The 15,411-nt window shown below is 31.3% G+C and overlaps 1 protein-coding gene and 1 long non-coding RNA gene across 2 annotated transcripts; one reads left to right on the plus strand and one right to left on the minus strand.

Moving 5' to 3' along the window:
* The first annotated feature begins 4,534 nt into the window (after window positions 1-4,534).
* LOC105334249 (uncharacterized) lies at window positions 4,535-7,435 on the plus strand. Its single transcript, XR_010713769.1, has 4 exons — window positions 4,535-4,622; window positions 5,565-6,148; window positions 6,274-6,367; window positions 7,246-7,435. It is a non-coding gene; the product is annotated as an uncharacterized lncRNA (long non-coding RNA).
* A 1,918-nt stretch (window positions 7,436-9,353) lies between these two features.
* Window positions 9,354-13,638, minus strand: LOC105334158 (nacrein-like protein). Its single transcript, XM_011437502.4, has 8 exons — window positions 13,313-13,638; window positions 12,725-12,886; window positions 12,433-12,596; window positions 12,176-12,268; window positions 11,988-12,050; window positions 11,575-11,734; window positions 11,148-11,308; window positions 9,354-9,730 (listed from the first exon to the last, which is right to left on the minus strand). Exons 1-8 carry the CDS (start codon window positions 13,467-13,469, stop codon window positions 9,572-9,574), a joined length of 1,119 nt encoding a protein of 372 aa, XP_011435804.2. The 5' UTR covers window positions 13,470-13,638; the 3' UTR covers window positions 9,354-9,571.
* Between the last annotated feature and the right edge of the window lie 1,773 nt (window positions 13,639-15,411).

Here is a 15,411-nt window from a genome sequence, read left to right on the forward strand (position 1 = left end):
TCATTTATTAAATATAAAAATGAAATAATCCAAATCATTTTGTTCTTTCCGCTTATTTTCAAATTTCATAAATGCATAAATACACAAACATTTCAATATCGTTTACGGCCTAAATGTTGTCAGAAAAAAAAACAAGCCGTAGTTGATTTTAATTTAACATTTTTGTCGTTAAAGCTTTATAAAAACCAAATCCAAAGTAGAAAGAATTGTGTTAAAGAAAACAAAATAAAAAAGAAATATATTTGACGACAAAGAATGAAACCTACATGTGATTATTTGATATGCTCTAGCGCTCTAATCAATCAAATACATATCCGAAAACACGAAAGATCCATGGATTACCTTTGCAGGTTTTTTTTTTCATTATAATCAAATTGAATATTTACGAACAAAACTAGTCAAATTTCTTAAACCTCTTGATACGACTTATAAATATCAATTTTTACCACATATTTATATCAATATACGGTGGATATCACTCATAGGATAATTTTTTGATATAACGCTTTGCGTTTTTACGCCACGTCATAATTAAACATTACGAACTTTTAGGCAATGATTGACGTAGAATGAAGAAGTGACAGAAAAGTTCAGTTAAAAAGTGTAGTTATAAATTTGAAGCATTTAATACTCTTCATTTTTTCATAGATTGATAAATATATGTTAGAAAATTAAATAGTTGTTTGTTAATCTTCCTGGAACTTTTTTACGAGTGTAAGGTTGTTGGCGTCTTGTACAAAATGTGTTGTGCTGTTCGCAGTTATAATGTTTACAGAAAAGACTGAGGTGTAACAAACTACGTGGTTAACATGTTATTATATAATTGACAAATAAAACCGCAAATGGGGTGGGGCAACGCACTTTGAAAAAAGTAAAGCACTTTAAAAAAAATTTTCAAAGCAACCCACTTTGAAAATGAATTTCAAAGTGCTTAATTTGTAACAATATATAACTTGACTCTTGCTTTCAAAAGAGGCATGGGTTAGATAACTGATTTCGTTATGGATGAGTTGGCATCGAGAGTGATTGATCTGTTTTCCTGTTTAAAATTGTCCCATTGTTCCCAATTAAGTTAACCTTTTGTAAAATAAGTAAGACTATCTTCTCTACTCAATCTTTGCTTTATTCCTTGCGTAATTATTAGAAAATGAAAGTAAAATAACATTCTGTAGTATGAAGGTGACACTGTGCAACAGTTGTAATAAGAAATATATATAAATATATAATATTAATGGACACTAGAAGAAAAATAACTACATATATGCATGCCAATACTACTATACAAGAATTAACAGAGATTAAGTTAATAATAAAATTGATATATCTATGAACTTAAATACACACTATCAGAGAATATTTATTTTTGTGAATAATTCAATAATATTTTAGCATATCTGTAATCAATACAAAATGCAATCATTAAATTATGTATAAAAAAAGTCTTAAATATCTACAGAATTCAACATTTAAAAAGTCCCGCCCAAATCTAAAATAACCGACCGGAATATATATTCAGGTCGAATAACCAAATCTTTGTTGACAAATAAAAAAATCTATAAATCTTTATGGAAACATATGATCGTAAAAACCCCATACATGTATAAAATGGGTAATGTTGAAATCTATAAGATACATTAAAATCAATAGACATATGCATATACATGTATATTTGTAACAAGCATTAAGGTTTGAGAACAAAGATTGCGATAACCCCCTTCCTCCTTCTGACATGGAATGATCACTTAAGAAGTAACGCTTTGATAAAATTAACATATCCTTTACATTTAAAAATGCAAAATAACAAAAATGTGTCTTCATTGATCTAGGTTTCAAGTGCATGCATATCATAAATATTGCAGATTAAACACAATTTAATTTTTTTTCCCTTATTTTTCTAAACACCCCAATTTAAAAAAAAAAGATTTTTTTTTTAATTTTGACTATGAGAAATCTAAGTTAAATTACCACCCCCCCCCCCCCAAAAAAAAAAAAAAAAAAAAAAATTATAGCTATTTAAAAAGTTAAAGCATAGGAATGCCCTACTGTACAGAGCTATATATCTGTTGTAGAAAGTGGTTTACAAGTAATAAAGTTATTTGACTTAACTTTCTGCGACTAATATTTCAGATCAGTTTTATTTTGATGCTAACGAGAGATTACCTCATACGAGATGTCCTCATTACGCCGTAATGATGAGTTGTCATTTCTCCTATAAGGTGTAATATCTCTCATTGTCCTCTTCCCGCCTTGGGGCCTTCACCGAGGATCTCAATATCTGCCTGTCTTCTGAAATCTGCTGCACCATGGACCAAGTTCATCCCTGGTCTTTTTTCTCTTATTCAACTGACTTCCGCCACGTCTTCTTTGGTCGCCCTCTGTCTTTTTCTAGGAATTGTGTAATATAGGCACAACTAAACGAATTACGTCTACTTTCAGTAAACATGAGGCTACTTTAATACATGGCTCAATCCCCCCCCCCCCAAAAAAAGTAATGAAACATGCTAACGAGGACTTTGCCATTCTCATATGGTTTTATGCAGACATTATGTAGGTTAAGAAAAGATTCAATTGCAGTAACTTAGAGCTCAAGAGCTAGGATAATCAGAACACGCTCAGTTCAGAATTTAAGTGACGCTGATCCAGACAATTTTCTATTCGAACATAATACGCTTACACCACCCTTATCAAATACTGGTTAATTCCTGTGGACTCATTCTTTATACTTAGACTTCGATATCATTGCATCCAAAATATGTTACTTAGATGATGTATACCCCTTCCTTTTTCTAAATTGTTTGTTTTTACTGCCAAATTAAGTTCCATTAATTTCCAGCCAACATGGTATGTAAAATGAAATACTTTGCATAATAACCTATCATCTATCAAAGACTGCATTTTCCGATAAATATGTTTCAAAAGTTAAATGGATGGAGAGAGAGAGAGAGAGAGAGAGGGAGAGAGAGAGAGAGAGAGAGAGAGTAGTAATTCCTATAAAATGGGAAAAAAAGACAAAAAAGACATATTTTTATATCTAAGCGAAGAAACAAAGAAAACGCCTTACCAGTATAAAGCTCAATATAGGTATAGTATACAAATACAGTTTTCATATGCAGTGATGATAACGCTGAGCGTCCAAGTTCTGACTTAAATTTTCTTTCAACAGGGACCCATTGAATGAAAGCTCATTAAATTACCTTTCTTCTGTCAATTTTTTGTTGGATGTCATATTTGTTTTCCATAAAAAATTAATCTGTATCCTGCATGATATTAAAAATTCTAAAGTAAAAGTACACGTAGGCTTATAAGGATGCACCTCAAACAGTACAGGTTCTTTCTGTCAACTCTTAATTGCTTTTGGAATTTTTATTTCTTGTTTTTGACTGGTGCCAAGCATTTCAATTTGAAACGCCATATTAGATTTTAAAATGTTCTGCATAAGTAGTAACTATTTTATAAATATGCCATGATTTATCGCCAGAATTTTGTTATAAACGCTGATAGCTGGGATCCATTATTGATATTTGTCCGAAAAATAGAGGGAAATATGAAGAAAAAAATGATTTAGTATTATCGTATTCAGCATTCAAAATAATTTTTAGGGAATAAGGTATATTTATTCTACCAATACAATATCCTATTAATATCATGCATCTTAGTGTGATTTCAAACAGAATCAAAAGTTTAGTGTATTCAAAATTGAGCTCAGTTTGACTTAAGAAAATAATAGTAATTTTATGTTGTACTAATAACGTTAGGTATATAATAAGATGTTTCATAAAATTGATATTACTCACATTTAACAACATAAGTCCCAGTACAATATACCATTTATACGTACTAATATCTGGACATCTCTCATCTGCACGATCTTAAAATCTATCTGCATCATTTTATGATGTATTTTCAAAACAAGGTATATGCATTTCTGTTCAACGCGAACGGTTGGTTATAGTAATGTTAAATTGAAAATCTTAGAACATTATTCAAAGACTCGAATAGAGCTAACTAAAATTCGAAAACAGAGAATAGTTTTTTTGGTATGATATGTCATACATGTATCTGGAAAGATATGTCTTTGCAGTTCACAGGTGTAGCAGGTAATAAATAAACTACACATTAATATTTTATTTGAAATAAACACAAATTTTAATTAAATCAAATAGTCTAGATCTCCGTAAATAAACAATTATCATCTGTACTTGTCTTATATTGTTATAAAATTGATGTCATGAACATTTGTCATATTTAAATAATACAAAAATTACAAATTTACGAATACCTCATTTCATTTTAAGAAATATCCTTCAACAAGAAAAAACAAAATGTGTAAACAAATCTTGTGGCTACAAATGTTTGTTCATTAAGAGGTGAACACAGTTCACAATAATTGGTCATTATCATGGTTGATTAATTCAGGTCAATTAACGTTCTATCACTTATAAGACATAAGATAAAGGAGGGGAACTATGGCATTTACACATTTTTTTCTTCAAGTTTTTAATGTTGTGATTTTAACCTGTTTTTATCAGTTGAAAAAGAGAATAAAATCGATAAGCACAGGTTTTAAATGTTACTGATACTCTTGATTGCATGATGGAAATCGATGCCTTTCAAGGATAAACGTAAGTTTTTGACAGTCGCATTGCTCATCTTGGTTTGGAGGATACAAGAAATGTTTCAATTAATCTTTATTCATTCATCTTTAATAATGGCTAAGGATGACATGAACTATTGTCGTGGTCTCATTAATATTCGTCAGCATTATTTTTGTAAAATTTACGGTTTTAAAAATAGGTTATATTGTTAACAGTTGTTTTGTAAACGCAGTGTATTTTCATCTTACTTCGATGAAAATTGAATTGTTGATTGACTAAACGTCATAAACTCAATATATCCATCCATAAAAAAAAAACTGGTGATAATGAATATTGCATTAAGGAAAGTACAGTCTAACCTAGTTATGTGTATACTGAACAACGTGTAAATGAATTCGTTTTCAACAAGTCATCATAAGTTAAAATAACTAAATGAATCAGCAATTATAACAGTTCACATTCTCATAAGCATTATTTTTTCTTCAAGGCAAAATCGTGATAACTAGTAATTGACAAGGAAAAGTGTCATACAGTCAAATCTATATGTTACATGTATATACTTTTACTGTATTGTCTTCATATCGTCAAATCTTATTGACAATAACTGCACTACAAAGCCAGAAAATAATTTCTGAAAAGCATTGAATTAATAAACAGCAAAAAATTCCCTTTAAAGCGATGAAATACATTTGAATACCGTTCAAATTATGCAATCCTCCATTACGAATACATGTACATGTAGCATGTGTGATACATTAAACACCAGATTTAATTTAGTATGAAAACATGTTCATCTATATAATTGCTTTACTTATTATTGTACAATCAGATATTTCACATACAAAATTTGAGAGACAAAGTTTAACAAACTACTTTGATCACTTAATATTTTTATTAAAAATATCTTTAAAATGGATTTAATCAAACTATTTTGCATTTGATCAATTACTAAATTTCATTTTTCTCTAGGATGGGTTTCGAAATTGTTTTTACATTTCTAATAGTCATTTCGACTGTTCAGATGATGCCCGAGAAACCTAAACTAGAAGAACCAGTATCCTCAAATCTACTTGCTTTGGAATCTGTCATAAACAGTCACCATGGCGTCTTCTCTCAAATGGTTGTCAAACCACTGTTGTCGCAGCTTGAAAAGAGGCCAGGTCTTTTGGACCAAATGCGTGAAAATGAGCTTGGAATAAAAGTAAAGCATGAAAGCGAATCTGATACTGTTATAGACCCACAGTCATTGGGACTGGAATCCTTTCATGGACTGAGGATTAAAGTCAAACACAACGCTAAATCTGAGTTTGAGGTCGAACCGTTTGTTTCAGATATGACTCCTTTTGATTTGATGAATGTAGAAATCACAAGAAAAACAGATACAAACACTAAACCTGAAAAAGGACCAATGCCTACACAATTCAGTAAACCACTGGAATTGATTGTTATAGATAAACAGAATGAGCCAAAACTTTCTGCAGGCGTTTTCCCCCCTAATAGAGTTTTTGTGACCACCAATACGAATACGCCATCTTTACTTTATGGAGGTCAAGGTATGTGTATTCTTGTGATAAATGCAAATGATATAACTTTTGCAATTTGTGTCTTGTCATTTTGAGAAAATAATTACAAAATATTCCATTGATGTTTGAGTCACGCAACGCCTAATTATTCACAGATGCATCAAATGTTCAAGATAATGTCAAAATCGGCTATATCCAACCCACCAACTCTCAGGATTTACAAGATCATTGTTATGAAGTATTTGGAATGTAAGTATTGTGCAATTAACTGAAAAGTGATATGTGCTACCATAAACATCTTTTAGATATTTGTTTGATAAAATATACATGAACATTATTGAAAAATATAATCCATTTTTTAAGCTCGCCACAAGAAACCCAAGCGCAAGAGTCACCTCAGAAACATTTATAAGTGATTCTATGTATTTTATTTAATCTCTTGTGATGAAAATTCTGAACTCAGGGATGATTAACTTGGAGAGCACTAGCAGCAGTGTCATAGTTTGATACTAAATTTTATTTAAATTATATGCAGGTTTTTCAATATGTTTGCATAGTATTACCTCAAAAAGCAGGATTGTGGGTGTAAAGGTAAAAATACTGAAAGAGTCCTAAAAAATTGAATATTCTTATGTTATTTTGCAACTCTTTCTTATGGCGTCTTTACCGAAAGATTACAGACTACTGGTGTCTTTGTAATGAAAGCAAAATATTTTAAACATGTAAATTCATTTGCTTTAAAATGTTAGTGCAAGCAAATTCAACATGTTAAATAGATGGGAAAACCCTAGCAGATCAAACAGACAGGCTAGACGCGTGATGTATGTTTTTGCTGAATAGCAAAATAAAAAAAATCGCCCAATGGAGAGACGTATAATGGCATTATTTGGGGAATTTTGGGTGATCTTCGTTATGATATTCTATTTCTTTAATTACATAGGCAATATATGTTATTCGTCTTAAATGTTATTTTAAAACTTTTGAAAGTTTTCATGCCTGCTGAATTATGTTTAAAAAACCATTCCTAGTTTGATTTCAAAAAGAAATATAAAATCGTTATGCATATTGTAATATTTTTTTTCAACATTCAAACATAATTATGGAGAGATGTTTTTTTTTTACTACAGAATAAAATGTAATGGTATTCCATTACAACAGATTAGGGAACTTTCCGGTCGACAGCTCATTGGATCAGGCGATCATCGACATTGGCAACCAATGCGATTCTCTCTTACAACAAATAACCCCGAGGTGGTGCGAGTGCAGAAGAACAGACTGATTCACCGGCCCTTTATTTTACGTACCGGGTTTTCTTATTTTCCCAGAATGTTTGTCAAACGACAACCATATTTTGTCTTGTAAAATTAAATTGTACTTTTTTCAAAGAAAATAAATATAAATGTTAACCATTTGATTCTTGTAACTTTTTCTTTAATTGAACTATAATTTTTTTTTATAAACATTAAGATTTTTCTCCAAATAATGTTTTTATTCCATGCTCGATATGAATTTCATAAAATAAAATTAAAACCATGTACTGTATAAGGTGTTCATAACCTCTGATAAATTAACCATTATCAGTTACCAAACCCAGATACATCACTGGGTCATCTGAGGTCCTTGACGTTTAACCCATATTTCGTAAATAGACAAGCAAGAATAGATGTTGTATTATGTCGAAAAGGTTATTTTTAGTGTGTACTTTATAATCAGCTCACGTTGATCATGCATTGGTGATTGATAGCTTTAATCGTTTTTAACCTTGAGTAGGTAGTGATTGATGGGTTACGGAAGGTCAATTATTTCTACGAAAAGTAAGACCATATATATAACGTTCATGGAAATAAAATTCTGATAGGATACAAAAGGAACGCTATAATTTTAGAGAAGACATATTATAATTGCGGACTCATATCCTAATAAACTTTATTGTATTGATATTTGGATGTATTTTGTTTTAGACCGACAAATATAGCTAAGCAAAATAATTAATGATAATTATTATTTTTTGGTTAAAATGTTTATTGTCTTGCATAATCACACTTGTTTATATCCATAAAAGAATTGATGATTTTTTGCCTCATCAAACAATGCATATTTCTATGCATCTAATACCTATGGCATTACATGAACTTAGGAAAGGGCAATTGTGTTGTAAACTGCTTTGAATATATGCTTGATAATTATTTTTGAGATTTAGCAATTTTTTTTTCATTATAATTTTAATTATAATTTACTTTTAATATCTAACATGTATTTTTCTATAATTGATTCTATGATTGTATAGATATTTTTAAAATGGTTGATATTTTTGAAATTTTTGTTGTGGTTGTTTTAGCATGGAACTGTTTTTATAAGCAATTAATATAAATGTTAACAACTGTACATGCATTGTTTGCAATGATGTGATAGATATCAAAATCAAACAGACATTAAAAAAATGTTAGCAAATGGTGTTTAATGTTTGTTACGCCATATGTTCAACTCACTCTTTGTTCCGTTGCTGTTTAATGTTAACTTAAAAGTTTTTTGAAATATAACACTTTTATGTTACCAATTTTTAAATAAGTCATTTAAGAAATTGTTTAATGTGTACATGTTATAAGTTTATCCAAATTATATACATAAAGCAAATTAATACGAGCGGTCAAAGAAGAATCCAAAAACAATTGTTTTCTTTTCTTATTAATTTTAGCTGTCTAAATAAGTGGATTGGAAATGTACAAGATTAAAAGAACTCCAGCTATTTCACTACATGGAAGATGTATTTTAAAGTGCATAATAATTCCATTCAAAAGAAGGAGTCTACAAAAATAATACGCTTATGGTGATTTTTCAGGCGTAAAGTATATGAAATAGGTTTTAAATTAAAATATTAACGTTTTTGAAACACATAGACAAGTCAGTTTTACTCTATCCTACAAGAGATTAAGAAATGTATTCTTCATTTTGAAAATTGTTATACATTAGCTAACATTCTATAAGGTTAAAAATTGATAAAATTTACCGATAGTCCATAGATGGAGCTTATATTAGATATTTCAAACTCTGTCCGATACACTTGAAAGTCATCATATCTCAAAGATATAGTAATCATTATGACGTATAGCGATTAGAATTTATATGGATACCGAGTTTAACGATTCAAACAGTTGTCATCTATTATTATTTGTTTTTTTCGATATTACGATATAGTTAAATAACTAATAACAACACAAATTTTTCAGTCAAAATATTATATTGCTTACTGAATGAATAAAAACGAACTCATAATGAACAGAATTAGAATAGACAGAAAAAGACTTTTTTTTCAAAATCGCATAACAGCACAGATTTTACATTCAAAAAACATGTATCTTGTTTCGTAGTGATTATATGAAAATGAAGCTTTAATGTAAAGAGTGATTAGCTGTTAAAAAAAATTAGAAATACAGTTCAATGAGTATCGGAAGATCACTGCTCATCTGGACAATATGGTGTCTCTTCTCCAATGTTACCCCAGTGAAAGTTTCTATATACTGGCATGAACTGCCGTTGTATTGGTCTGCGCAAGCCGTTTGTTACTAATGGAACATTGTGAACGTCTTGAACCAGTTTATACATATTGAAGGCCTGAAATAAAGATGATAATATACATGTTGTGGTAATTTATAACACGTTTAATAATTTATTAGCTTATTAATGTACAAGACTGTTTAAAATGAATAAGGTTGCTAATATAGGTCCGTTATTTGAAAAGATGATCCATCACTACTATCACCTTTTATAGATATGTTTTACTACTTTAGTTGTGTTGGTTAAATAACGCAGCTAGTTATTTTTAAATATGTCTGTGTAATCATTTTTTATTTTAATGATCTGTTATCAAATATAAAATTTAATCATTTATACAGATAATCTAAATAAATGACAGCCTTAAGACAATTAATGTGTTGCATTAATGTTAGAAAAGTTGATGTGCCATAGGCCAATCAAAGCGCAGACATAATGATCAAAGAAGCTGTTTTCTTTTCGTTCAACTGTGTGGTTAGTTTATGAGACATTTGATTGCAAAGCTATAGCCATATATGACGGGCAAAACTAATGTATTTTCTTTAAATTTGTGATTTTGAGGACATTATCATTACTAATTTCTAAGTTTGTAACACTTCTGACATTTTAGCATCATGAGTCTGTATTTTCTAAACCTATTTAGAATAAGATCAATTATTGTATTATTTGCGATAAAATACCTAATATGACTTTAGTAAGAACAACATATAAAAATGCGTTCAGCAACAATATCTCTCTTTAGAATGTTAATGATAGTATGATAGGTGAATAGTATAGTATTGATTCATACAATTTAAACACAATTTGCATTTTAATGTTAGAGACACGTTATCTAATTTTTTTTTGGTTTCAAATCCTTGAGTTTTGTAAGATTATGTTTAAATATAAAATTCATTTAAGAATGACTTTTCACTTAAAGATAAATTCTATATAATATACATTTTGTTTAAGTTGAACTTAAATTGACGTCATTGCTAAGTGAAATTTATTAAAAACGTGAAGCATGCAGTAACGTAACTTTGCTGTTAGAGTAGCTTTCTTTGAAACAGCGACATGTGATATGTACGTTTTTTCATAAATCATTGTAACGACAACAGTTTATGTTTTTGTTTGTGAAATTGCAGTTAGATGGACGTGAAAAATGTCATTTTAAAATCCCATCAATCAAATAGGCATTTATTGTAATGCCCTGCAGTATGCTCATCACAATCTGAAAGTTTGAATTAATCCATGCCCTCTCCCCATGTAAACCAAAGTCTAACAGTTTGTACCATATGATCAATATATTGAAATGAGAGATAGTTTAACATATTTCGATTTAAATGACTTGAAAGCTTGCCTAGTTTCTAATGCTAAACTTGTAGACATGTTGTTTACTCGGGCTACAGAGGCATTTATATACATGTATAGAGCTTAGATATGTACATGTAAATATATATATGTGTGGTAATGTTCAAGCAAAAATGTGTCACATTACCTCAAGAGAGATCCTGATTGGACAACGCATGACAATCCAACGGACGGTCTGGTAACAAGGAGGCGTGGTCAAAGATCCATCATACATGTAAAAGCTCCAATCATAGGGCAAAACGTCGACAGGGGAGATAAACTCTGTTAGTTGCACGAAGTCACGAGTACCTGCAAAAAGTCGATGTTTACTGGTAATCAATAATTAGTTTCATATTAAAATGCTTACATAATATATTCTTTGTATTAAACCATAGAGCCTTGAAACAAATTTTTGATCGGCTCACTTGGCCATTATTCACGAGTCTCACCGCAAATGCTGCGAGGGAAAGGAACATTTCTTATATATTCAAAATTAAGAATTTACATCGCTTCAAACAAAAAGGTTTTCCCGTTAGATTAACTTAATTAATCCGATAAAAGACGTAAAAAATTACCATTATTCTTCGGAGGGACGTATTCGCGGACAGTATAGAAGTATTTTTCCATCAAAGTACTCATTATTCTGGCATTTTTCAGGCGACAACGACAGTACTTGCGGTAACAGTCGTCACTCTTACCGACACAAGGACACGCCTTATTCAGATCAAGTTTGCTCTGAAACAATTAATTTAAAAGCGTTAGCAACAACTGTAGTAAAGACTTAATTTATATCTGAAATAATTTTATGCTTGGATAAAATATGAAAATTACTGATTACTACTGCACTGCTGAAATGTTCAATAACACATTAAATGAGGTGACAAAATGTAGAATAAACTTGATATAACAAGATTTGGAGACACAGAATAATCCATTTCCTTTGTAATTTTAAAATTATATTTTTCAACTATATCAAACTTGCACATACAGGTTGGTAGTCCCAGTTGAAGTAGGTTTGTTGCGGATTTTCCTCATCCTCGTCGTCATTTATCTGAAATACATGTAGTATATTAATTTGTTCTGCAACAACTATACTATGTGATAGTCAATCTAATGTTAGCATGAGAAAGAAGTCGGTGAATTTAGAAAACTTTAAGGTACTTGTTGAAAAACTACCTCAGCCATGACTCCAATTACAACCAGTCCGTCCCTCTTGGATTTTGCCGCTCCGATGTCCTTATACTTGTCATTGTAAAACACCATGTGTGCCTAAACAGTTTAACATTTTTATGTATGATTGCAGCTGGGATGCATTACTATGACGTAACTACGAATACATATCGATGTGAGTAATTTCTGAGCAAATGCAAATTCATTTTTTAGGCACACTTTAGTTAATTGTTTATCAAATGACTTGTATGATATTATTGTACCTCCATGGGGTAAAAGTCCCCATCGATTGAATGTTCAGATCCCTTTTCCTCCCTCTTTCCAATGTGAAAATGTATCTCCTCAAATATGTACTTATCGGAGCCTCGTAAAGGAACATTAGTAAGAGAGATTATCCGTGCATCGGTACTAAAGTGGGGAGAGTGACCTATCAGGAAGGTAAAGTTTGTAAAAGGATTCAAAACATGCTTATGCATGTATGTATCGGTTTCTAGGAAATTAACTAAGGTATTTTGAGATATATAGTTCAGCACTAAAATTTTGTTTCTATCTTACCATTGTTTCGGATTTTACCAGGTACTCGAGTACAAAGGTTGTGGAAGTGAAGCAAAGAATGAGGCATATAATGTGTGTGTTCTGTTTTGATGTTGACTGGGGACTGCCTTTTACCCCCACACTCGTGCCAGCATGGTGTCACAAGTTTCCACTTGCTTGGTCCTTTAAATATTAGATGGTATGTTGAAAAACAAAAACAACCAGTTTGCATGGCGTTTTATAAGATGCAAAAAAGTTATGTTTTTAATAAAAGAATCACAATTTAAGAATGTATATAATAATGCTACCTACAGATCTGTGGCGTTATGTATAAATGCGTGTATTATATCTGTTTATCAACTAAAAAAATCACTGTCCGTTGCTTAAACGTTTGTTCAAACTATTTAAAAATTAGTCATGTAATCGTGGTTATTCTTTCCGATAGTTGTAAGTAATTTCAACAAGTTCTCTTTTAAGAATGATTTCTGCGTTTTGCTAAAAATGGGACATGTATGCCCGATGAATATACCACCTTTGTCGTCAAGAAGTATCACCCTTAAGGCTTCTTGGAAAAAAAAACATGCACATGTAAAATGCTTGATACTTTACCATGACATCCATATGGATTATAGCTGAAGTGAGCGGATAAGCAGTCCTCTTCATAGCAAAGTCCAAAAGCTTGTCTGTCCCGAGAATACAACGAAGTAGCTAAAGTAGATGGTAACAAAGTTACAAGCAGACCGGCGAGCAACAGATAAGTAACCATCACGACATAAACCCAACAGCAGTCAGACCAGCACTGAGCTTGTCCGGTTTACACCATCCCCTTTTCTAACATGCCCCTTACACTTGTCGCATGTTGGATGTAAAACAGGCAGATCACGTACATAAATTGTTCAAGCAAACTGTTTCTGTGGTCAATCGATGCAGTTATATGTAACATCTAGTATATTTCTTTTCTTCTTCCACATGAGGCGTACAAACGTTTTGGTATATCCGGTGTCGGTTTACGATAAGTCGATTCCCTTCTTTTGTTTCTTTTTTCCTCTTTTTTTTTCGCTAGTCATTTCATTGAACACGTTTTTCGACATTTTCTGTGTTATGATTTGTCGTCCCTTTAATATAGTTATAACAGATTATCGCTTGTCCATGACTATGTTGTTTCTAATGCTTTATAGTATTTTTTACATCCATGCGTTTGTGTTGACGTTCACAACACATTTTCTCCTTCTTTTCCTATGAAAATCGATTGGAGCTCATTTAGAAATTGGCAAAGGCTGAAATCTACGAAATCCAGTCCTATAACCAGAATGACCTGTCCGCATATAAATAAACGTCGTTCTTAAACTTAAGAAAACCCCTTTCATTTGCATTGTTTACTTTAACCAATTATAAAGGGCATTGGCAACTAAGTGCTTCAGATATTAAAAAAATACTAATATCGACTCAATATGATAAACATGTTTTCATCGTTCGTTGATGTCTATTCTGTTCTTTTGATTTTTACTTTGTGTGAATTATTTCTTTATCATTCAAAATACATGCTATCTTATCATCTATTTTATGCATCTAAAATTGACGACTTTATTGCTCGAGCGCTAGCAACTACGTTAGTCCTTTTCACTGGAATACGCATGCTCGACTCCATAGTGGGGGATTCTGGGAATACTTTACTACTGTAGATAAACTGTACCATTTGAATTTCGTTTCATCATATTCACATGAAGTTTTGTGTTTTATTGTAAAAGTCAAAAAGTAACAATAGCTAAAGGTCTTATACGTTATATTCAATTATAATAGATAGCTTACTTTATCTTAAATTCCTTCAAGCTCGGAAAACAACTTCGGATATGTTTTCCGAGCTTGCCGAAAAGGCCCGCGAAGATACGATTGCTACAAAACAGTACCAATGGTTCTTGAAAATGTTCACCTCGAAATTGAAATTCCAGTGACTACATAATGATTAAGGCAATAAGCTATGCCATTGCCGATGTGACGTCCACTCTAGATTCACAATTCTAAATTGAGACCCCACTCCAGCACAATTCCAGTAGGCTACACCACTGTGCCTTCCTATTGTTAATTAATCGATTCAGAAATATAAACCAATGTTTTAGAAATCTGCTTCTGTGTTTTACGATGGCTACAGCGCTAGCTCACCAATCTTTTTAAAAGATAAGCTTGTTTTTAGGAAAAGACTATTCTTAATTTTGTTCGGGATCGGCCTGCGGCCCTCTCATTATTTAAGTTGGGAAGCTCGAGATCAATGTACCTTTCAAGAAGTTGCTGGATGCAGAGTAGGTTGAACAAATGATCAGCAATTCAGCATGTTTATTTATACTGATTGGCTGCTCTTTCCGTGACAGTGATGATCATGCATTTACGCACTGTTCTCACATTTTACTGATAATTGATTGAACAATTTAGGGAAAGATATAAATATATCTAATGCCTGGCCATTTTTTTGATGTCATTGGTCGACTTGCAAGCGAGTTACAGAGATACTTTTTTTTTGTTATGTAAAGCCTCTCGAGCCTTGATTTTGTTTACGTTGATATTTTATTGGTAATAGATTTATTCTTGTTTTTCTGTTTATAAAGTTTTTTACCAGCATAACGAAACGGTGTATCTTGTTTGCCACGAATTTCTTAAATCAAAAATATGAGAAATTTCTTTACATAATTTGTTAACAAAAACTTGTTCTGTTT

Source organism: Magallana gigas, chromosome 5 (assembly GCF_963853765.1).
Source record: "Magallana gigas chromosome 5, xbMagGiga1.1, whole genome shotgun sequence".
Classification (NCBI taxonomy): Eukaryota; Metazoa; Mollusca; class Bivalvia; order Ostreida; family Ostreidae; genus Magallana; species Magallana gigas.

Excerpts from the sequence above, each read along its gene's own strand:
- LOC105334158 (XM_011437502.4), bottom strand. The coding sequence starts at position 13,469 with ATGGTTACTTATCTGTTGCTCGCCGGTCTGCTTGTAACTTTGTTACCA. Across the intron at positions 12,269-12,432 it reads GGGACTTTTACCCCATGGAG|GCACACATGGTGTTTTACAA; the intron begins GTACAATAATAT and ends TAAACTGTTTAG. Across the intron at positions 11,735-11,987 it reads TCAACTGGGACTACCAACCT|AGCAAACTTGATCTGAATAA; the intron begins GTATGTGCAAGT and ends TAATTGTTTCAG.